We start from the raw sequence: 23,241 nt of genomic DNA on the forward strand, positions 1-23,241 counted from the left end.
GTTGAAGGTTGCGAATTTGGGCCATCGTTGCAGCAATGTGGGTTTCCTGGTAGTGTTTATTTTCCCCCCCTTTTTTTTCTTTCGGGATTATGTTTCAAACGGTCCCAAACCTGCTCTTTCTCCAGAGCACCATAATTTGCTAGAAACCCAACGCGCTCCCCTGTTGCCTTCCTTTGAGCCCCAATCGCTTTGCCCCGCGCGTTGCTCACAGGAGGACACAGAAAGGTCCCAGAAAGTTTCCTCCTCGGGTTTAGCGACCGCGGAGCATGTTGTACCGGTCCCGTTAGGACGTGCCTTGAAGTACAGCTACTTTTTCCGCGTATATCTGATTTTACTTTTTCCCGGATAATTCTTTATTAATTTTTTTTTTACCTCTGCTAACGCGCCCAGTTTCGGCGGCGGGCGGAGGTTGTACTGAATTTTGAGAATTTCCCCGAAACGCCGAAGTTTCTTTTCGACTGATGTTTTCCTAGATTAATCGGTTTTGTTTTGCTCGGCGAAAGTCCCGACCGGGGCATGCGACCATAAGAAAAACAGAGGGTTTTCTCTTTTTCTTTTTTTTTTCCCCTTTTTTTTTTTTTCTTTCCTGAGGTTTCCTCGGCCCGAAAGCCAGCTCTACCCTACTCCCTCTCTGGACGGGCGGCAGAAAGCCTGTCCCCCAGCTCCTCAGCTCTCCCCGGCTGCCAAAACCCGGGGTACACGCGTGGAAAGGGGGCTGCGCTGGGCAAGGGGCGTCGGGGCGGCCCGGCGGAGGTACCCGGGCTTTGCCCCAATTCCCATCCCCAAAGGGGCAAACTCGGCCCGGTTGTTCGCACCGGGGGTTTTCCCCTCCTTTTTGCAAGGAGCGCCGGGGGCCGCTTCCCCGGGGGGCTGCGAGGGGTGGGGATGTGAGGATGGGGGCACCGGGCTCCCGTCGGGCCGGGACCGGGTGGGTCCCGTCGGCGGCCCGTCTGAGTCCCTCCCCGCGGTGTGCTGCGGGCCCATAGCCACTAAAAGGGGTTCATTCCCCGCGGGGGGATCGGGGTGGGGGTCCTACAGCTCCCCGGGGAAGGCAGGCGGCAGCTGGGTGAAGCCCTAAGCATGGGCAAGCGGGTGGGAGTCACGTCGGGGGCTGAGAGTGCAACGTCTGCCCTGTGTATATGATGTATATATGTCGCGTACGTGCTCCATATATGATCCATTTGCACTTATGTATGTGCTTTTGCTCCTTTCACCCGGTGGATAAACAGCACTGCCTGGATAAACGAGGCCCCGCGAGTGTCGCGGTCCCCACGCGTGCCCGTGCGCGGCCCCTCTGCCACGTGGGGAGGGGGTCGAGGCCCCCCCCCCCCCCCCCCCCCGGCAGGGTCCGGGGCCAAGGGGCCGCTCCGGGAGGTCGGGGCGAGCAAACGCCCCCCGCCCCCGGCTCCCCCCGGGCCGGCCTCCCGTCCCCTCGCAAGTGCTAATTGCGGCTCTTTTCTGGCTCCTCTGTATTTGGGTTCCTCGGAGGGCGCTGCGCGGGATGACACGTCACGGATACATTATCCCCTCCCCTCTTGAGGCTCTCCTGGCTTTCTTCGAGCCTTTGCGAAAGAATTAAACCGAGGGGTCCACTTCAGAGCTCCTTCTGCCCCTGACAAAAAAAAAAAAAAAAAAAAAAAAAAAAAAAAAAAGCGAGAGAGAAGGAAAAAAAAATAAAAAAGAAATAAGGAGGAAAAAAAAAAAAAACGGAGATATCAGTGTTTTCAGGCGAGGAGCGTGGCGGCCAGGATTTCCGAGAGGAGGGGAGTTTTACCTTGGAGCCTGGCCGCATGGTGAGGATCGCTGCTCCTCGCGGGAGGTGGCCGTAGCGAACCCTCCTTCTTCCTCGGAAAGGCATGCGTGTGCGAAAGAGCCAGCGCTTTACAACAGCTCTGTAAATACGTGACAATTTTAAAAAGAAAAAAAAAAAAAAAGAGAGAGAAAGGAAGAAAAAAAAAGAAAGAAAACAAACCCAGAAAGAAAACCAAACCCCGATTTTGCGAATTCTTTAAAGAGGAGAAAAACCGAGACAACTAAGCAAAGAAATCCACCGCCAGCCTTTGCCAGCGCTCGGACTTGTTTGGGAAGAAAGAGGCGACGCCGCAGCGGGCGCAGGTCCCGAGGAGCACGGAGTCCCCCGGGCGGCTCCGCATGAGAGCCGCGCTCGGAGCCGGGCGCCCCCCGCGCCCCCAGCCCCGCGGGCAGCCCGCCGCCCCCCGCCGCTGAAGCCGCCCCCCGGGGCCGGGCAGGGGCAGGGGCAGGGGCCCTCCCGCCGCCGAGAGCTGCCCTGGCCGGGAGGGAAATGCGAGCCTGCGATCTGCCAGAGCTGCGGCCAGCGGCTCCCTCTCCGGCCGCTGCGGCTCGCGTTTAGCCGGGGGCTGCCCTCCCGGCTGCCCCTCACCGGGACCAGAGCTTCTCTTATAAACGAGCAGCGCGGGCTTTTCTTTCTCTCTCTCTACTTTTTTTTTTTTCCCCATTTTTTCTTTTTCTTTTTTTTTTTTTTTTTTTAAGAGACAAAAATAGCGTCCCACAACGGTCCAGCCCGCCTACCCTTATGATTTCTCGCGCGGCCGCTGTGCTTTTGATATTTTCTTATTATTGGTTTTGGACGGGGAAGGCTCGAAGAGAAGAAATCCCTCGGTGAGGGGAAGCCGGTGCTCTTTGCTCCCCGGCGAGGAGAAGATCCGATTCCGCCTGCAGGCAGAGGACCGTGGCTCGTGTAGGTCTCTCGGTCTCGGTTTCGGAGCGCTGGGTAGTGCAGGGTCAGAGCAGGACTGCCTTCTCCCGATCAGCTCTGCCTGCTGGGCTTGCGGCTCAGAGATCGCCTTCCCCCTCCTCGCACCACTTCTGTTGGTGGTGGTTTTTGTTTGGTTGGTTTGGTGTTTTTTATTTTTCTCCCCACTTTTTTTTTTCTCCCCTTTTTATTTTTTTTTAAGTTGATTTGATTTGGGTGAATTCCCTCCCTCCCTTCCTTAAACGAAAATACTAACTCTGAAGCCGAAATCCATGCCCCCTGCAATTCGGAAGATTCGGGTCTAATATGCCAGTGTCATCTTCGCCTTGCAGTAGTCGCGATGAAGGAAAAATCCAAGAACGCGGCAAAGACTAGACGGGAAAAAGAAAATGGAGAATTCTACGAACTGGCCAAACTCCTGCCCCTGCCCTCGGCCATCACCTCCCAGCTGGACAAGGCGTCCATCATCCGCCTCACCACCAGCTACCTGAAGATGCGAGCCGTCTTCCCCGAAGGTAACCACCCTCTGCGCCTCCTCCCCGCGGGGAAGCCGAAAAGAGCAGGGGGAGCCCCGCACCCCGACATCGACCCCTCCGTGTCCCGGCCGGGTCCCGGCCCCGGGTGGGAAAAGAGGGGGGGGAGACCGGGGGTGGAGAGGAGCCTCCTAAACCCCCCAGGAAGAAGAGCCCCCCCGGGAGCAGAGCCGGTGGGGAGCGCTTGAGGAGGACCCCGGCTTCTCAAAAAAAAAAAAAAAAAAAAAAAAAAGACCCCCACCTCTTAGGGTGGGTGTTGTTATTGGCTCAACCTGCTCCGTGCAGGGCCGTGCGGGAGTGGGACTGCGCCTTCTCGGAGGCCTGAGCCCCTCCTTGCTCCTTCTTTCCCCGGGGGCTCAGCAGAAGCCCCCCGCCCGGCCCCGCTGCTCCCCCAGCCCGGCGCTTGGGGACGTGCGGCGAAACTCTCTTTGGGGTCAGGGGGTGGCTGGATAAACCCGGCTCCCCCCTTTTGTTATTTGTCTGTGCCTCTCTGGCCCGGGGTTGGGGAGAGGAATTAAAAAATTGCAGGGTGGAAGCTGGGCTCTCCGCCGCGGTTTCTAAGGAGCTTTATTAAAAGGCTACAAATGAAATAATAATAATAATAAGGAGGGAGGGGGGTCGGAAAAAAAATACTCCCAGCCCGAGGAAAAGCTTACCGTTCTGGCCATCTAACTGAGTGATTTCGCGAGCAAGCACTAGCAGCGCTACGGCAAGGCCGGGCTCCTTCGGAGTGCGCTCCCGCAGCCCGCCGGGGGAAGCGAGGCGGTGCTCCGCTGTGATTTCTCGCCATTATCCCGCGGGGGGAAATCTCCCCCTAAGAAACAGGACGTCGTGATTTCGGGGGGTGTGGGGGATGTGGGGGTCTCTCTCTCGCCAGCCTTAGCTCGGGAGCGTGTCGCCGGAACGGGTTTGGTTTAGGAGGGAGGAAAAGTGGCACGGTCGGAGATGCTGCTGAACGTGTCCCCACTTTGGCAGCCGTGCTGATCCTCAGGAGCAGCGAGCCGACCCCGAGAGCAGGTTTATACCCGGCAGCTCGGGGGTGTTTTATGTGTCTGTCTTCCTTAAACAGGCCGGGCGTGCGCTTCCGCACACCCTGCTTATTAAGAGCAACGTTTTAAATGCATAGGGCGAATTCCTCATCTTTCATCGTCTTAAGTCCGGATGGAAACGTATTTCCAACCAAAGCTTTGGGGCCGGGGATGACAGGCCGTGGGGACCGCCGAGGGCAGAGCGGGGGAAGCCGGAGGGAGGCAGCCGGGAGCAGCGGGCCGTCGGGGGGGGGGAGGGGGGGCGGCTGCCCGACGGCACACGGCGCCCCATTGCCGCTGCCTGCCCCTCCCGAGGGGGTGAATTCCCCTCGGGGGTTCCCTCGGGGTCTCTCCCAAGACCGCCCGACTGCTTCCAGTTGGTTTTGATGGGGGGGGGGGGGGCATACTGGCTGGAGGGGGCTGCCCAGCAGCGCATCCTAAAGTCTGATGCAGCAAGACCTGGGGAAAGAGCCCCTTCCAGCATGCTGGGCCCCATGCGTGGAGGGCACGGAGATGCCCGAGGTTATTGGGGCTTGGAACAAAGGCGAACACGAAGCAGCCCCCCACGTCCTCCCGGGGATCGCAGCCGAAGGGGCCGCAGACGCTGGTCCAGGGCACGGGCAGAGCCCTTCACCAGCACCCCGGCACCCCCCCAAAAAACTGAAAAGGTTTGAACGTGTTTCAGCTCTTCCAGCCGGCCGGGAGGGGGGCGAGGCCTGAGACGCCTCCAGCATGCGTGCTAGGCCTGGGGTAGCTGTAGCCAGCGCGATCAGAAATGTTGTCCAGCTATAAAACTGGCTTCCAGCTCTGTCTAGACTGGAGGGGAAGAGAGAGAGAGGGCTGTGCTTTTAAAAAACCCGGTGTATGGCTTCCCCCTCGCCTCCCCCGATTTATTTCCAGAGCGCGCTGATGTGTAGTTCGGGCAAAGTTTGGGACCCTCACCGAGGTGTCCGGGCCGAGATGGTCCCAACACCCCGACAGGGCGGAGAAGTGGGCTCAGACAGGACCCCCATCTCCTCCATCTGTGCCTTTGCCCCGAGACGCACAGTTTGGACCGAGCCCCCCCCAAAACCCCCCCGCAGAGACGCCCGGTCGGGCTCTGGGAAGCGCGAGTGAAAAGAGATTTATCTTCCAGCTCCTTTCTCCCCGCAAACGCGAGCAAGCCCTGGAAGGCAAAAATTTCATGCTCCGACATCGTACTTTTTGCCGTGGGGTTTTGCTCTGACCTTCGGATTCATGAATTAAGAGTCCAGGAGACAGCAACCTCCAGCCTCCCCCGCGCTCCGGCTCTGTAAGCTCGTCCTCGGCTGCGTTTTGATTTTTTGCCAAGGCACTTATTATTGTGGAAGAAAAAATATACCACGGGACTTCTTCTGTCTTGGCTGTCAGCGTTTTCTTCTAAAAATGAGCAAATGAAAGGGACGCGAGAGTAAACAGCGTTTAAAGAAAACGCGCTTCTCCTCAGCCGGCTAAAATTGGGATCCTCTCCCTGCCCCATCCCCAGCGCAGTTTCCAAAACTGCCTCTAAAACTGCGCTTTTATGGCCATTTAAACCGGGTGGGAACGCGGTATTTAGTAAGTGATCCGAAGTACCAAGTGCTCTGGACGAAATAATCGGAATAAAATGACAAAGTAGCAGCCCTGAGACCTGTTCCTTATTCTGAAACGCAGACAATAGAAAATGTGGGGAGCGTGCAGAGTTTTCGCTCCCTATTAAATCTGGAGTGTGAATCTCTGAACCTGTATTTAAAGAAAATTAAGGCCAGTTGCAGCTCTTTCGTCCGCCCTCGGCAGAGGTTTATTAACGAATTAATGAATCACATAATTAAAGCGAAAACGCGCGGCTGTCGCGATAGCGGCTAGCGGCGGCACCAGAGGTGTCGGGCTGTCGCCTCAAAGTGCCGTCGGAGCGGGAGGGGGCCACCGCCGTGGGAGCTGCGGAAGCCTTGGGGGGGGGCTAAGGGGACCCCCCCTCTTAGCGTGACCCCGGGAAGAGCCGGCTGTGGCTTCGTCCGGGTATCCTGGAAGGACTTTTGTAGGTTTCCTCCGGGACTTGCCGGTTTTTTTTTCTCCCTGTTTTTTAAACCTTTAAACTTCTCAAAGGCTTGATCTTTCCATATCTCTCTCCCAGCGGCCCTACTCCTTCCCAAAGCCACCCTGGGGGATACCGGGGGGCTTCCCGTCGGCTCCGGCCCCCTCCCCGGAGCCCAGGGACCCCCCCCAGTCCACGGGCTGTCCCCGTCCCCCTCCAGGGACAGAGCGGCGGAGGGCAGGAGCCGCTGGCAGCTCGTCGCCTCCCTTTCGTTTCCCCTTTGCTCTGCCGGGCTCGCCTGGGGAAAAATCCCCTGGGAGAGGCAGCGCTGGAAACGCCGGCGTTTGTAGTTGACCCAGGTTCCTGGGGAAGGCTGGCTATTGAATAACGCGGGGGGACCGCACGCTCCGGGGGAGCCGAGGAACAATACGGTAGTAGGCACGAAGGAAATACTCCGAGTTACAGGGCAATCCGATACTCGCACAACACATCGCTAAGTAATTCTTTTAGCAGAATCCCAAACAGAAAAGCTACCGGGCTTTCAAATGTCCGCGCGTCCCCATTCAGACGTTTGGAGAGCGAAGGTAGGGATTGCTCCCAAATATTCCTAGATCTCATTACAGCCGGGTTCACACCCCGTACTCGGACACTGGCAAATGGTGCAAAGTGAATGCTGGGGTCCGAGATGTCAAAAGACGAGGATTGGGGTGCTGGGGATGTTGAAGGGGGGAGTCGCGCCCAGGTTGGCCAAAGGAAGGCGGACCCGTTCATAGGGATTTGCCCCATATGAGATTTGCCCGTACTTTGGGATTTCTGCGCAAAACCTCCCGAAGCTGGAGGTGGGGGGGCCCGGCGGGCCCTGCTGCTATTAGTGCCGCTTATTTCCCCCTTAGCACCGCCTGCTCGCGGGGAAATCTCTCTCCATGCCAGCGTCACAGGTAACTCGTGCTGAAACGGGGACATTTGAAGGGTTTCCTTAAAATCCACCCTCCCGGCACCGCAGCCGTGCCCACACCGGAGCCCCCACTGCCCGGCCGGGGCCGTGCCAAGCAAATTTCCACCTCCTCCGAGGAGCGATGTGCAAGCCGCTCGCTTTGTATCGGCAGCTCTTTTGGCCCCGCTCCAGTGCAGTGAGTGAAAATGCGCCTTATTTACTGGCCGGGCAGGGGGAACTCTTGGGAGTCTATTGCATCCATATGCTTACAGGGCGTAGGCTGCGCGTCTGCAAATCTCTGGGAGGACGAGTTAATGTGCTTTAGTCCTTCATCTCAGCCGAAGGTTTTCCTTCGTTTCGTTTCCACCTCCGATCCGCCGGTGGATTAAATGATAAAATCATCGGCTTTAAAATAAGCTGGGAAGAATGCCGGGCTGAGCCACCGGGCGCGCTGGCGTTTGATGCGAGTTCGCGATCGCAACCCCAAATTAAAATTTCAAAGGGGAAAAAAAAAAATCTGCGGAAGCGAATGTTTTAGCCTGGGTCGGAAAATGACCTCAGAAATCGTGGGGATTTTTGGCGATGCCTCGAAACCCTACCTGCCCAGCGGCGGCTTTGGGAGGGAGCGGCTAAAACCCTCAACCCGCCTCTTCCTTGCGAAAATCAGGGCTCTTCTCAGGACGTGTCAAAACTTTTTAATTCTTTGTTGTTTCTTTTTAAGTATTAATGTCGTTATTCGTAAACCCCTCGTTTGGGTTGCAATACGGTTTTGCGACACTTGCAATTGGTAAATCGAAATAAGGGCAATCCGCACAGCACCGGGACTGGCTGGGTCGTTTGCGTTTGTCGCCGGCTCGAGAAAGAGACTGCGGGATGCCTTCGCGATCCTTTAAACTTCCCACTACAGAGGAAGCCGCATTTCGGCAGGAGAAATAACAAAAATAAATAAATAATAAATAAATGACGGCTCCTCGGAAGACTGGGAGCCTTTTCCAAACTGCGAATTGGGAAAAGGCAGTACGAAAGCGCTCCTTTTCGTTTGGCAATTGGGAGTTAATTTCCTAATGGGTGCTGAAACGCTTTTTTTTTTTTTTTACCGGAGGGAAGGTGTTACCCCCAAAAAAGCGTCGCTTTGGGACTACAGTTTGGGGACACCCGCTCGGGCAGCCGGAGCGGCAGGCGGGGCGGGGAGGCAGGCGGCTGCTTTTGGGGCTGACCTTGGCTGGTGGCACTGCCCTGGTTAAACCAGCCTCTCCTGCGCTGGAAGCCGCAGGCTCCTGGGTGCTTGCCCGCCGGGACCGGGCAGTGGGACGAGGTCCCCGTCCCTGGGGAGGGGAATGCTGTGGGTCCCTAGGATGGGGAGCAGGGAGAGGGGCTCCCAGGGCTTCCAGACCAGGGCTATCTGCGGGACTCAAGGCAGACGTGGGACTGGGAGGGCTTCGGGGGAGCCTTTATAAAGACGACCCCAAAAAAACTTGTTTAAAACCCCAAGCTCGGGGCAGCGCCGCCCAGCCAGGTGCCAGCTTCCTCTCCGAGCGGGGCTCACGCTACGGCGGCCTCTTTTTTTTTTTTTTTTTTTTTTTTTTAATTTTCTTTTTCAAGAAAACTCCCTGCAAGGTCGCCGAGGGAGTTTTCTTTAGAAGCACCTGGCCCCGGTGAGAGGCAGCGGGAGAAAAACACCGTTTCCCGGCCGTGCACCGGCGTGGGCGATGTTCAAGGCTATAAACCCTGCGGGTTCGGTTGCTGCCAGCCCCAAAGCTCGCTGGCTGGCAGCACCGAGCATCCTCGCCTTTCGCCCATCACCGACCATTCACCCGAAGGGTTTAAAGCCTTCTTTTCTCCTTTCTTTCCCAAAAGGAGGCACGAAATGGCTGTGCCTTCTTCCTGCCGCCTGCGGAGCCGGCGAGGTGCCGGCACCAGTCCCCCCGAGCACCCCTTCTTTGCACGGAGGGAAGAAAAACAAACTAAATCCCCGACCAGACACACACACACACAGCCCAGTGGCGCTGAGGACGGGCCGGGAGCCTCCCCGGGGCTCTCGGCCTCCTTCGTCCAAGCGTGCCGGGCTCCTTGTCGCGACATGTGGGGGTGCGCCGCGACATGGCGGGCGAGGGGTAGCGCTGGGAGCTGACATATCCCCTGGGGCGTGCTGAGGGCCGGCGGCTGTCTGGGGAAAGAGCGCCTGTGGGAGTACCCTCGGCGGGATTCCCCGAAAAAAAAAAAAAAAGAAAAAAAGGAAAAAAAGCTCGGGCACGATGCCCCGTGCCGGGGAGCGGGGCCGCTCGGCGGGGAGGGAGGGGGAACGTGGCCCCTTCCGAGCCCCTTGCCCCGGTCTAACCAGCTCCTTGGTTCCCTTGCAGGTCTGGGCGACGCCTGGGGACAGCCGAGCAGGATAGGACCCTTGGACAACGTGGCCAAGGAGCTGGGATCCCATTTGCTTCAGGTAGTGGACGCCTTCCTCCTCTCGTACGCGCTGCGCATCGGAAATCTTGTGTTTTGGGGCGATTAACCTCCCCACCTCTCCTCCTCCTCCTCTTCCTCCTCCTCCTTCTCCTCCTCCTCCTCTTCCTCCTCCTCCTCCTCCTCCTCCTCCCCCGGCTTGTTAGCGGCGCCCGTGTGAAGCCTTCCCTAGCACCCAGACCCTCAAACGGGTCGGGAGAGGAGCAAAACCGAGACCCCAGATTCTTTATTTTATTTTTTCCGCGTGCGATGCTGGTGGAAGCAGCATCTCGCCCCGCACCGTCGGGTCCGAGCGCACGGTGCTCAAACGCAGCCGGGCCGGGGCAGCCCTGCCGGACCCAGCGGGCAGGCGGCGCACATCTGGATTAGATCTCCTGTTGACGTTAGCACCTGAAAATACAGTTGTTCAAAATCCTGTTGATCTGCTCTGGAATTCTTCTGAATTCCCCCTGTGTAGGTCGGAGGAGAATTTAGGAAGTCGTAGCCGGGGCGTGGATGCCAGCCGGAGGAAAAAAAAATAATTACGCTTAGCTACATTTTTTTTTTATACGCAATTTTAATACCGCAAGGATTTTTTTCTCCCCCGATTTTAAAGACCTAGTAAACCGTAATCATTTAAAGGTCGGTTTTATTGTAGAAGGTTAATTTCTGGTCAGAGAGCTGGAGCTGTTTTCCCTGCTCGCCCGGCTGGGGACAAAAGCTGAACAGAAACCCTGCTGGCAGCGCCGCCGGCAGGGCTGGGCGACCTTTGTCCCCAGGGGATGGCTGGGACAGCTGTGAGGGGTCGCCCAAAATTTACAATGAGGTATGAGGTTGGTGGGTTTGTCGTGGAGGCCCTGCGAGTTGCCTCCTTGAATAAGGAGGGCGAGCACTTGGGGCAGAATGTCTTGAAGTGCTCTTTGGTGACCGAATAAAGTTCACGGGATTGACCGAGTCTAAAATGATCTTTCGTGGAGGTATTTCCAGCCTGGAAAAACACACTTGGACTTCTAAGAAGCTGATAGCCACAGTTTCAGAGTCACTGGTCTACCTTCAAAATGTTTGTCTAGTTATATCATACAAATCACTGCTGGCACACTTGCTCCTCCTCCGTGTTCGCCATTTTGTGTTTTGTCTGGCATTAGATGAACTTAAATAATATATGCTAATCACCTGTAATACTCATTTTACAGTTCAGTTATTTCTGAGTTGTGAATATTAAGGCTTTAATAATGCCAGCAAATCCACTGTAGACTTATTTTAAGGGTTCTTAAACTTTTCTGTATGGTTCTGTGTTTTTCTGGATGGGAAAGTTAGAGACCTACCGCACCATACAATGGAGTAATGAAAGAATTGACACAGTTTTAGTTGTGATAGTGGGTAGAGCAACTGCAGGATGGCGGTGTTTGGATGAAAAGTTATGGTTAGGGATGGAATAATTTACTTCCCATTTTAATACTGCTACAAAATTTATGTTCCAAAAAAAAAGTGAAAAAAAAAAGTGAAGGCAAAGAGTAATCTGGTTTCAATTACGTGCTGTAGAATCGTTAGTAGGCCAGAGAATAATTTGGAATATTTTCTTTTATTGGGGCAGCAGTGTAAGAGCATGAAGCATACAGGATTTTATTGCTTCTCTTTTGTTTTACGTTCAGTAATTTAAAATATGAATTAGAAATAGGTGGCTGCTTTATCTGTGTACTGTAAAAATGACATCTCTATTCCAAATACATTTTCTGGTGATGTTCATATGTGTGTATTGATCAAGGCTTCCTAAACCAACTAGAGACAGTGGATCCTTTTAAACTATATAATATAAGGTACTGTTGAAATTCTGCCTGACTTTGGGCACTGAAGAATCAAAGCGCCCCAAATCAATAGGCTGCATGTCCAAATCTTGGCCAGTTTTGGCTAACCAAAAGCATATTTTTTTCCTGTATGGATGACACAGGACAAAATGAAACTTCAGTTTTTACTCACGCAAGGAATATTTATCATCCAGTTAAGAATTCCCATCAATAAGAATTTGCATTACAAAGAAACATTAGCTGAGATTCACAGACTCTAGGCATATCACTTAATGAGCATAAATCTCTCTCTTCAAGTGTGATAAAGTTTTGAATGCTGATTGGTTTGTTCTACTTTTTTTTCCCTAAGTTCACTTTGTACATAGCAAACAGTCCTCTGTTCAGAAATGCATTAATAAAAATATAGTCAAAGAAATTTAAAGCATTGCTTACTGTATCATTAAATATATTGCAAATAGCGGTAAGCTGTGTCTGCCAATTATACCATAAAAAATGGCTTGCGTAGTGCTAGATTTTCCCCTAAGTACCACATAGCTCAGGATTTGTACTAAGTACTAAAATAACCAGAATCAACAGGAGAATGTTAACTTAAAGTGAAGCAGTAAAGCTCGCATCTGTAGGGGGAATGAATTGGATTTCACAATGTATGTGTGTGTGTCATAGAGTTTATAGGAACACCATCAGATAAAGGTTTCTATTTCTTAAATACTATATTTGCTGTTCTTTAAGTTGGATAACAATCCTTGTCCAAAAGGCTTCAAACTTTTTTTTTTTTTCCCCACTGTAAATGGTTTATACAGTTATTTCTTTTTACCCTACTTATTTCTCTTCTACAGACTTTGGATGGCTTTGTTTTCGTGGTGGCATCGGATGGCAAAATAATGTACATCTCAGAAACAGCATCTGTACATCTTGGCTTATCTCAGGTAGGAGTGATTTATTTTTTTCATCTGTTAAATATAGATACTACATTTTGGACCTAGCACTAACATCTTGCCATACATATAGCGAGTCATTGGCTTTTAGGGGTATTCAAAGCTTCAACTTTGTTTTCTGATAAATGACCTTCCTTAAATATTCAAGTTTCCTATACTTACGACCACATCATGACTGTCTTTATATCTGTTCTTGTTCATTGTATTTTACTCCTCATTACCTTTAAGAAGGGTAATAAATAATATGATATTGCAAATTGCAGATATACGCAGAGCTTGAAACCCAAGCCTATTGCCTGTGTGGTAATGCTATACATCTGAAATAAAGTTTAGAATTCAAGGCTATATGTTTTAGATTGTGTAAGATATTGAGACTTGCTATGAAATAGAGAGGAAATCTGATGTGGAACATGAGTTTTATGGTAAATGTGCTTTAGGAAAAAAAGAAAGGGGGGGCAGATTTATGAGTGTTCACATGGAATTCAGGGTAGTTTTTCCTGAGTTTTTCCAGCTCAGTGGTCTTTTCAGTAAAGCGTTTTATATGGTTGTGATAGAACTCATAAAACTCAGTTTACTACTGTTCTGCACAAGAAGTATAAGGGGTTTTTATTGTTGTTGTTGTTGGTTTTTTTTTCTTAGAAGGACATTTCTAATTTTTTGCCTTCTTGGGACAGGCGCAAGGGCAAATGGCCTGAATTTATTGCAGAGTGCAAGTTTCCATACATTTTTGTATAAATGTATTACACAATTTCATTGGTAGCACCTGACCTAAAGCCTGCTGAACTCCAATAGATAAACGCCTAATTAATTTCACTGGGCCCCGGATGACACTTGCAAGAAACAGAACTGTTTCTTCAGAACCAGTTACAGTTGAAACACTTTTCAGAGTTAAATAAAATTAAGTGGAAAAATAAATAGCAGAGAGGAGAAGAAGAAGAAGAAGGAGGAGGAGATGAAGGTGAGAGAGAGCAATATGTTTTGTTTCAGGCAAGACAGCTGAGGAATATGCCTATGTCCAACAACAGAGAAGGGACTGAGTTGTGGAAATTATAGACGTGCTTTAGCTTTGGTAGTAATTAATATTTTTGTTCGGAAAACTGTGAAGTTCTTTGGATGCATGTTTCTAGTATTTGAATTAGAATTAGTAGCTATGAGAAAAAATAGAACACTGAAGAGATAGAAAAAGCAAGTATATCGTCTCATAAACACCCCTTCTAAATCCAAAGGCAACTGTGATTCCTGTTTTTGTAATCTCCTTCAGAAAATGTAATTTTGATGATCAAAATTACGGCATGGATACTTTTTGTCTGCCAACTTTTAAAAATGTGTCCAGGGAATGTTCTTATTTCAAGCAGTTTGTTCATTTGAATCTGTTACAGTATAGAATGAGTTGTTTCATAACATTTAACGCATGTTGAAATTACTTTAAATATTACTGTCTTTTAGTATAAATTTTCTTCCAAATGGCTGTATTTTCTACTCTGAATCAACAGTCTTATTAAATGTTTTTCTCCCTGTAATGTTTTGAAAAGATCCACAACGTAGCTAACTACTTAAATAGATTCATTTAGTCGGTATGATTGTTCCAAAGCACTGAGTGTTCCCATCTGCCCTTGAAGTAGTCTCATTGTTCTATCCTGCTTGCTGTTTGATAAGTGCTGGCTGGTCTAGGTTTTGTCCAGATTTTTTTTTTCTTTTTCTTTTGAGGAATATCAAGTCCTCTTGTAGGTCTCGATATTATTCAGTCATTTGGTGAAATTAAAGACCCACAATATCAGTAGGACAATGAATAAACTTTGCCACAGTCAAGGAGAAGGGACAGAAAGCATCGTGCTGGCTTCAGTCGTCTTTAGCTGGTATGATCTTATGGCCCTCTGCACAGACTGTATTCCCTCTGTGCTGCACACATAAGTCTCTATAAGCCCTACTGCAAGATCTGCTAAGGAAAACTAAAGTATTTTGTCATATTGTTTACTGAAGTAAGTTTTCTAAGCAAAATCTCAAATAGTTCGCTTTAGCAAAGATTTGTAAATGAATGGGCTGCATCCTTGAATTTTCCAGAAAGGTGTAGATCAGAGAGGAGAGAGGCACGTGAAATTTAAGGGCATTTTTTAGACTCAAAACACTGAATGCTTTAACACTGAATGCAGTTTAACAACACTTTTTTATTTCCTATTATTATTATTATCATTTTTATTATTTATTTTTAAATAAAATAAAACACCTAAGCAAGGCAATGATTTTTCCCTGGCTTTTGTCATATTGTTTTATCATCTAATCCGTTCTTGATATTGCTCAATGTTCTATTTTTCAAGAGACAATTTTGTTTTAAGTAATTCTAGAATTAATTCTAGGCTTTTCCTAAATACTAACGTATTAATACATTAATACTGGGATATTCCTGTAAGCTTCCCAGGGCTCTAAACGAGTTCTTGTTCCTACAACTCTGGAAATCACTGGGAGTTTTGCCACTGTCACCAACAAGAATGAGATTGGTCTGTAGAAGCAAATTCTACAAGTCTCCCTCACCAAGTCATAATCCCACACTATATTTTCAACAAGTGCTCTTACAGAGCTCCAGCCAATACAAGCTGAGACCAGAGTGATGATAATCGTAGAAAATCTTTTAGAGAGTCCATAGAAATACCTTTTTATTAAATAATTTGACAATTAACTAGTCCACACATCAATTTCCAGTTAAAGTGCAATTTGTTTTAAAATGTATATTTGAACTAAATAAAAAGTTCATTTGAAAATATTTTGCAGGATATTCTTGGAGAACTACTACTGTAGCCTTTATTTTCTAGTATATCATGAATTTAGGTTAAGCAGAAGGAACTTAGACCTTCTGAAAAAGCCTTCATAACCAATGTTGTTAAGCTAGTTTAAAAATGTAAAAACAACACTAAGGATTGTTTTTCAGCACTACTTGACTCACTTCTGCCTGCAGTTTTAGAGAATCAGAAACAATATTTCTGAAAAGACTACATCTCTATTTGTGGACCTGTTGGTTAATTTGTGGGTTTGGATTTTGATCAACCTTTCCACTCAACTCTAACAGTAAATATTGTAAATACTGATGGTTAGGACCCCTTCCTCCATCTAATTTCAATTGGCCTCAGATCATTGTTGAACTGACTTGTGCTAGCTGAGATAGAGCCAACTCCTTGCCTCTTTTTTCCATGGGTAGTAAATAGGTTCAAATTCCCCAAATATTCCGCCCCCCTCCACACCTCCCTCCCCCCACCCCTGAGTCCAGAGACACAGAATGGAAAAGAAAATCCTCTTAGGAAATAATGGTGAATTATATATATATATATATTTTAATTGTGAAAGTCTGGACCTTATTCCAGCCATTTTCTGTGTCCACGAGGGAGCCAAGCTTATCTTTGACTTTTGATAAATCTTGAAATATTTAACCACAAACATCTGAACTTTTCCAAGAGTTTATTTTACTTTCGTCAAATAAGTATATGAAAGGCAAAATATGTAATTATTTGCTCTAGAATCCATCTACTTAGTCCTCTGTGTTTATTATGAATCATTTCTTGGCAGGAAAAAACTGTGCAGCTGAGTTACACATAAAAAAGCTCTTAGTAGGAAATAGCGATATTTGGTAGTAAGCAGGTATTTACAGATATTAAAAAGCTGCATCGAGGAAGCTGGTTTAATAAGCCTGAGGCATGGGATTTTAGAAGGTTTATGAATTGAACCATATAATTTATTTTTTTAAAGTTTTCAGTGTTTCATTGTAGGCTTTAAAATAGCATGCATATACTATGCGTAGCAGGAGACTGTGGTCAGTTTCAAAATTATGTATACATATTTTGGTTATTTGACTCCTATTTAGTCCCCTGTCTTTGCTGATGGCTTTATGTTTCCACTAGCATTTTTACAATCAATTTTGGTTTCAGTGTTGTATACTCACCTCCCACTGACTTTGCTGGGGTTGCAAATGCATACATCAGGGTAGAAAACATTCCTACATACGTAATGAGAAAATCTAGTCATTAGCTTGATAAAGCACTTCAGTTTTCAACTTTAGATATAAAACTAAAATATTTTTATTTATGAAAATTATGTGATGAAAATGAAATTTTGAATAAAAATATGACCTTGGGCCCAGTCCTGTGAATCCTGTGAACCAATGATTACTTCAGTCAGTAGTTCTTTTGCAATAGGCAGCTACTTTTGGAAAAGCAAGAGATACCCATGTGTCATACTTGTAAGAGAGTAGATACATGTCAATGTGGTTATGATTATACTTAGTAATGGCAGAGTTGCAATAAGATCTTCTTGATTACTACAGTTGATATTGCCAGTCAGGTTGGTTGGCGTTGTTTCTGTAAGAAAGTCTTTTTATTGAAGGGATAGATAGTTTGCACATGGCTATCTGTGAATGATTTTTTTTGGAAGCTGAAAAAGAACAGAGTCATAAATGATGCTCTTTTCAGTTCAAACACTGATCACAACTGTGAATTTCTCCAATGACTGTTTTTTTCTTGTTCTGGTTAACTAAGTGTAAAGGCCAATGAAATGCCCGTCAACATAAGAATTATTAGTTTTATGTGTCTGTAGGTGATTATGATACGTACAGACTTAGCTATAGACACTTACAAATGTGTTTTTCCCCATATAATTAAAAACAAACAGAAACAGCAAAAAGCATGAGTCACAGTGAGATTGTAGTTTCCTCCCTCCCTCACCACTAAAGCTTGAAGATGGAGTTACTAAAACAGGTTCCCACTGTTATAATCCTGAAAAATAACAGTCACTGCTTTTTATTATATTCATTGCATATTATTAAAAATAATATATATAAATGAATCAACATAAATAATCCCCTTCCCTTCCCTTCCCTTCCCTTCCCTTCCCTTCCCTTCCCTTCCCTTCCCTTCCCTTCCCTTCCCTTCCCTTCCCTTCCCTTCCCTTCCCTTCCCTTCCCTTCCCTTCCCTTCCCTTCCCTTCCCTTCCCTTCCCTTCCCTTCCCTTCCCTTCCCTTCCCTTCCCTTCCCTTCCCTTCCCTTCCCTTCCCTTCCCTTCCCTTCCCTTCCCTTCCCTTCCCTTCCCTTCCCTTCCTTTCCTTTTCCTTCCCCCTTTCTTCCTCTCCTTTTCTTAATCTTTTCCTCTTTCCCTCCCACCCCTTTCTTTTTATCTTTCTCCATCTCTCCTCTTCTTTCATGTTTACTCTTTCTGTCCCTTTTGCTTTATTCAGTGAAATTTTACTCTGGTTAGACTATCAGGTCAGTGTTGGTGTTTTTGTTTTTGCAGGGAGGGGTTGTTGGAAAGAAGAAGTGGGGAATAGATGGCTAGAAAAAAAGGTTAGTTTGCATAGTCTTGGGAAGAGACATTCCATGAATAATGCAGAAAATGGAACTATGAGAAACATTTTCAGAAAAAGATTTCTTTGTGGAGTAGACAATTTCATTTATTCCAAAGAAAAGGCAACTCACACATCTTAGCAAATCAGTAGGACTGGCTCAGAAGAATAGGTTAAATTACTTCACCTCGCAGCTGTCTCTGATCTTGGGGGCCCAAGGCACATCAGGCCACACTGAACAATTGGGCAGCCTGACACTAATTTAAAACACAGGCTCAAAGTATTGGTTCACTCCTTAAATCAATTACTGCATCTATCTGGAGACTTTTGTGGTGAGTTTTATACGTGGCAAATAGAGTTAGCAAAAAGGACATACGGTGTACGCCGCTCATTTTTTGCACAACAGTTATTATAGGTACAACAGTGGGAAAGATAGAAATACATTCCTGTGCTAGCAAAGTTCAAGTGAGAAGAGAGAGTACAGATATTTAAGATAGCTCTCTTAGTCTTTTTAATGTGCATGTTTACTTAAAGCAGCAAAGGCTCAAGCCAGTGCTCATGAAAATCTATGGAAGTCTGTCTTTTGAATTCACTGGCTACCGTTCTGAGCCCTATGTACTACTGTGGATTGAATGTCGTGGACGATCTGAAAAGACACAAAAGAAATGTGTAAGTCTAGCAGTTTGGCTCCGAAGGCTCAACTGTCAGTGGAATGCAGGTGATGGTTTCTGGGAACCTGTCAAACTTTTTTTTTTTTTTAGATATCTGCCATTCTGAGAGACATTAATACAGATCAAAGATTTTATCCCATTTTGTGGCAACCTAGCATTTCTACAGCTGCTCTAGTCTATCACTTCATTCACCAGCTCTCTCCACTAGCAGCTCTTCTGTGTCCAGATCATCATCAGAAATTCCCACAAAAGCCCCTAAAATGTTAGTTACTGCTAAACAAGGAAGTTTAAGGAGTATAATTTGGAACAAGTTTTTGATACATTTGACTTATGTTTAAAAAATGGTGTGTAGTTACCCAGATGCAGTATATGCAGGTCACTTCAGAATGTTTGGGGGATAGGAAAGGAAAAAGGGGCAGCAGCACTGCTTCATGTGTTACATGTCTCTTCACAGGTGGAGCTAACTGGTAATAGCATTTATGAGTATATACATCCTTCTGACCATGATGAGATGACAGCTGTTCTTACTGCTCACCAGCCTCTTCATCCTCACCTCTTACAAGGTACTTGTGTGATCTGTGGTCAAACTACCATTGGAAAACTAAAAAAAAAAGTAACAACTCTAGGCTGTGACCAGTTCATATTTATCCATTATGAAGCTGTGTATGCAAATGGAGGAGGAGCATGAACCTGAAACTATGATCCAAGATTTTGGTTTGTGGCAGTAAAGAGAATAAGGTATCCTAGATTAAATAATGCTTTTCATGTCGTGGAGTCCCTGCAGTTTTAAACTGTTATTAAGATTTTGCCCAGTGGTAATTTCATCTCTTGATTTGTCATCACCGGTGAGGTTGCAGGAATGTTGCAACTGTCTAGGTGTGCACAGCTGCAGCTATGTGGTCTTAGGGAAAAAAATAAATAAATAATACGTTAAGCAATTTGGAAATAGGTGGACGCTTTTAATATTATAAAAGCAACTGTTAAATCTGAGATTTGTATGAAAACCCAGAGTTAATATTCTCCACTGTAGGAAGAGGAAAAATGGGTTTTGTAAATGACCTACATTTAGAAGCTCTCATATAAAAAGTGATCTCTCCGGGAAAATAATGTCCTCTTGCCTTGATGCTGGATCACTGATTCACCAAGCCTCTCCACACATCCCGTTCAGGTGCTGCAGATGATTCACCCACGCGTACCCATACAGCATGGTGCTAAGCTGGATGGAGTGTCAGGGAAGACAGCAGAACTCTTATTATGTGACCGCCTGGATCAGACTGTCCACACTGGCTGTGCTCAGACACCACACATAAAAATTAACCTGACCCTTTGTGTATTGTTACTTCAGTATTGTTGCTACTATATAATTAACAAACTTATGTGCATCTTTACACCACCTCCAGTAGGTTTCGTTTCCCATCGGGCAATTCTTTGAGCTTTAAAATATTGGAATGATTTGGCTCCATTGTACAATGTGCTTTCACGTATATTTCACAATTGCTTGATCAGTTGAAGCTCACATCCTGCTAGAGCTTTTACTGGGCTTCTTAAAACACAGCTCCTAAAAGCATGAGGAGCATTGAGTTTGCACTACCACCCTGTTCAGGAGCTGGAGGTTTTTTCACAGTCCTGGTACCTGTGCAGTTTCTGTACTTGGCGACCTCACCACAGTTCCGACCACTGTGATTCCCTCAGCACTACTCTCTGAATGCAGGGGAGCTGAATGTTCCTGGGAGCATACGCAGTGCTCTGAGTGGTATAAACGAAAGAACTACCATAACCGTCTTCTCTCTTCCTCCTCCCCAAGCAGATTCTCTTGTGTACCTCCCTGTGTCTTGAAAAACAAACTCTTCTTTCTCTTGGACTCTTCTGATTCTAGTTGCTACTTGACTATTTCATAGTTTTCTCATTCCTTTGTCAGGGATTTTTTTTTTTCCAATTTTGACGTTTAAAAAGAAAACAACACATTTTATTCTTGTCCTACTTTACTGATGAGTGGAGGGGTTGCCTCTGGTATAAATCCATGACTTTTAATGAAGTTCTGCTGGTATCTGGAATTGGTAGTAAGACCTTTTTATAAACACTCTCTTGTCAATGGCAATGGTGTCAAGGTTTTGTTGGTTTTTATTTTATTTTATTTTAAAGTTTTACAGATTTAAAGTCACCTGCAACTGATCTGAATTGTTTACTATGTCAAGTACAAATTATGACTCTGGTTCACCAGAAGTAAGACAGTGCATTAGTACTGCAGTCCCAGAAGTTTTTTTTTTTTATTCAGAAATAGTTATTGCCTGCTTCTTACTCACATTTGGATGTCTTTGGATGCTTATTTTGCCTGTTAGCATTTCTTTTCTGAAATAATCAGATCCCTCTCATTTTAGCTACTAATGGTCAATTATTTATTTCATGAACAAGTTCTCCTCACTGTGAAGTATAATTCTGTTCTGTTTTGGTTGTGTTTGAAAAGATTTTACACACAATTGAAACTGTTAATTTCAGTTTACTTGCAACTGTTTCAGTATGAAATTCTGCTGGTGACTAGCCCCAGTTATATGCCTCATTCTCTGTAGCTTGCTTTACCTCTTTCTATATAGATGCTGTTTGTTATTAGCATCAAGCTCTGGGTTCTCAGTAGTGCAAAAGGTAAAGGAAAATTTACTTTGAAATGTGATCCATTTATATGTGTCTTGTTTTGTGTAAAATTTTGTGTAGCAAAGGAAATTGATAACAACATCAAAACAACAGCATCTTATTTGGAATCCTAGACTTGGGAGATAAATAAAGGAGTTAAGCTGTGTTCTGGATTGTATAGGGATTATTTTATGCAAATCTTACTTCTGTGTGTCTCTTTCCCATACAAAGCATAGAGCTGGTGTATTAAAATGTGCAGAATCCATAGCTAAACAGAGCGAGCAAGTATTTATTTATGTCTTCCCTGTGCCAGTGGTTCCCTTTCCTGCAGTGTAAACATTAAATCTTAAGGTATAATTTAAAATTGCCTGGCACATAGAAATCATAGCAGGTTTCCTGTGTATCTTCAGTGAAGTCCTGAAACCTATTAAATAAATGGTAGGAAGGAAGTGACTTCTGTTTGTATCTTAGTAAATATTCTGAATATTTAAATAAAATATGGAGTTCTACAAGTAACTTAGTACCTAGGGAAGTTGAGTGAAAGTGGCTTTATTTTCTAATAAAAGGGAAAACAGATTTTAAAAGAACATTTTTTTGTCATTTCATTTTGATTTTTTCCTCTTCTGATCTCTTAAAATGTGTCTGAATCATCAAGTCACTGGGTTGAATAAAAAGTTTCCCTTTTTAATTTTGCTATTTTTTAGATCTCTCCAATCTGTGGAATTACTCAGGAGTAAAATCAATGTTGCACAGCAGACACAGACATTCATAACACAGATTTGCAGCATGGCTCATTTAACTTTACTTGCTCAGGATGTATTCTTCAGCTAATTCTCAGATATGTATAAATATTTTTAGTTCAGTTGTTATTTCAACAGTTGTAGCTGGGTAAGATCTATTATAGTAGAAATAAAATCACAAGTGCAGGCATACATATCTATACTTTGTATTCTGCTACTGGTATTAAATAATACAAAGTACAGGTTATTTTTGCTCTCCAGTTTTACAGTCTTTGTAAGTTTCTATGCTCTCCCCTTATTTCTTCATTTGTTTTTTATCTTCTTCATTTTCCTTTGTTATTCTCTTTTAATCTTCCCTGTATTTCCCGTGCTTCATCGGCTTCATATAAGCTTTTCTAAAAGACAGATATTACATAAGAAAGGTGGAAGCCTTGCAGCTGTTGAGCTCTAGAAGTCTTATTTATGTGAGTTTTATTTCTCAGGGAAAAGGAAATTATTGCTCAATGCATAAAATCAGACATAGTGGGGATTTCTTTATATAATGCTCCCTGTCACATTATTTTTCTTCAGATATCTCAGTCATCTACTTAAACAAGATATATTAATGTTAAAAGTATAAGCCTTCTTAAATCACAACTTTTTAAGTTTTTAAAACTTGGCTTATAGTTCCTAATGTTTCAGGTACAAGGCACGTCTCCAAACATAAAGAGTAGATGCCTTATTATTTTAAAAGAAAGTGAAAATTCTTGAATAATCACATACCTCCAGGAGTTTGGATTTCATAGGAATTTTAAATGTAATAAAATTTGGGAACATGGAAGATGATATACTAGCTGTTGTGTCATCTCTATTCAGACAATGCAGTAAGGACATAAATCACGTTATGGTAAGGAAAGTTTTTGGCCCAAGAAACTGGAAGATGGCTACTCTCAGAAGCATTGAAAAATCATAAAGAACAAGCAGCTCAGTGTGAGCTCCGATGGTGATGCTGTAGCCAAAAGGGGTGCTGTGAAATCTTTGTGCATATAAGAAGTGGAATAGTGAACAGAAATAACAAGGGTGACTGATTGCATTTTTTGTACGGTATTAGTGAAATGGACACTGGATTTTTCTGCATAATTCTGTTGTCCACTTAAAAAAAAAAAAAAAAAGTACTAATTGGAGAAAGTACAGAAGAGAACCACAAAAATGATTGAAGGACTGGAAAAGCTTATAATGAGAGATGAAAGAACACCATCTGTTTGATTTTTCAAAAAGAAGATTGGGAGGTGACTTGATAACTGTGTCTGCTTACTTCCAAGGGAAGAAAATACTGGGAACTAAAGGACTGTTTTAGAAGAAAAAAAAAAACATATCAAGGACCAATGTCTGTGAACTGAAATCACAAAAGCTCAAATTAGGATAATGCATACATTTATAACTAGGGGTTTGATTAACCACAG

The 23,241-nt window shown here is 45.8% G+C and overlaps 1 protein-coding gene and 1 long non-coding RNA gene across 3 annotated transcripts in view; one reads left to right on the forward strand and one right to left on the reverse strand.

Annotated features, from left to right (window-relative positions):
* Nucleotides 1-1,487: 1,487 nt before the first annotated feature.
* Nucleotides 1,488-5,414, reverse strand: LOC310887926. Its single transcript, XR_014575796.1, has 3 exons — nucleotides 3,924-5,414; nucleotides 1,775-3,105; nucleotides 1,488-1,612 (listed from the first exon to the last, which is right to left on the reverse strand). It is a non-coding gene; the product is annotated as an uncharacterized lncRNA (long non-coding RNA).
* Nucleotides 2,586-23,241, forward strand: part of SIM2 (SIM bHLH transcription factor 2) — a 59,494-nt gene continuing 38,838 nt past the window's right edge. Inside the window, exons 1-5 of one of the 2 annotated variants that reach the window (XM_083814044.1) lie at nucleotides 2,586-2,719; nucleotides 3,067-3,249; nucleotides 9,622-9,704; nucleotides 12,342-12,431; nucleotides 18,886-18,994. In XM_083814044.1, coding sequence (XP_083670170.1) covers nucleotides 3,075-3,249; nucleotides 9,622-9,704; nucleotides 12,342-12,431; nucleotides 18,886-18,994 — 457 coding nt within the window. In that variant the 5' untranslated portion in view covers nucleotides 2,586-2,719; nucleotides 3,067-3,074. Of the gene's footprint in view, nucleotides 2,720-3,066; nucleotides 3,250-9,621; nucleotides 9,705-12,341; nucleotides 12,432-18,885; nucleotides 18,995-23,241 lie in introns of those variants that run through there. The other variant, XM_083814045.1, reaches the window with a different exon arrangement.

This window comes from Anser anser, assembly GCF_964211835.1.
Source record: "Anser anser genome assembly, chromosome: 1".
NCBI classification, from domain to species: Eukaryota; Metazoa; Chordata; class Aves; order Anseriformes; family Anatidae; genus Anser; species Anser anser.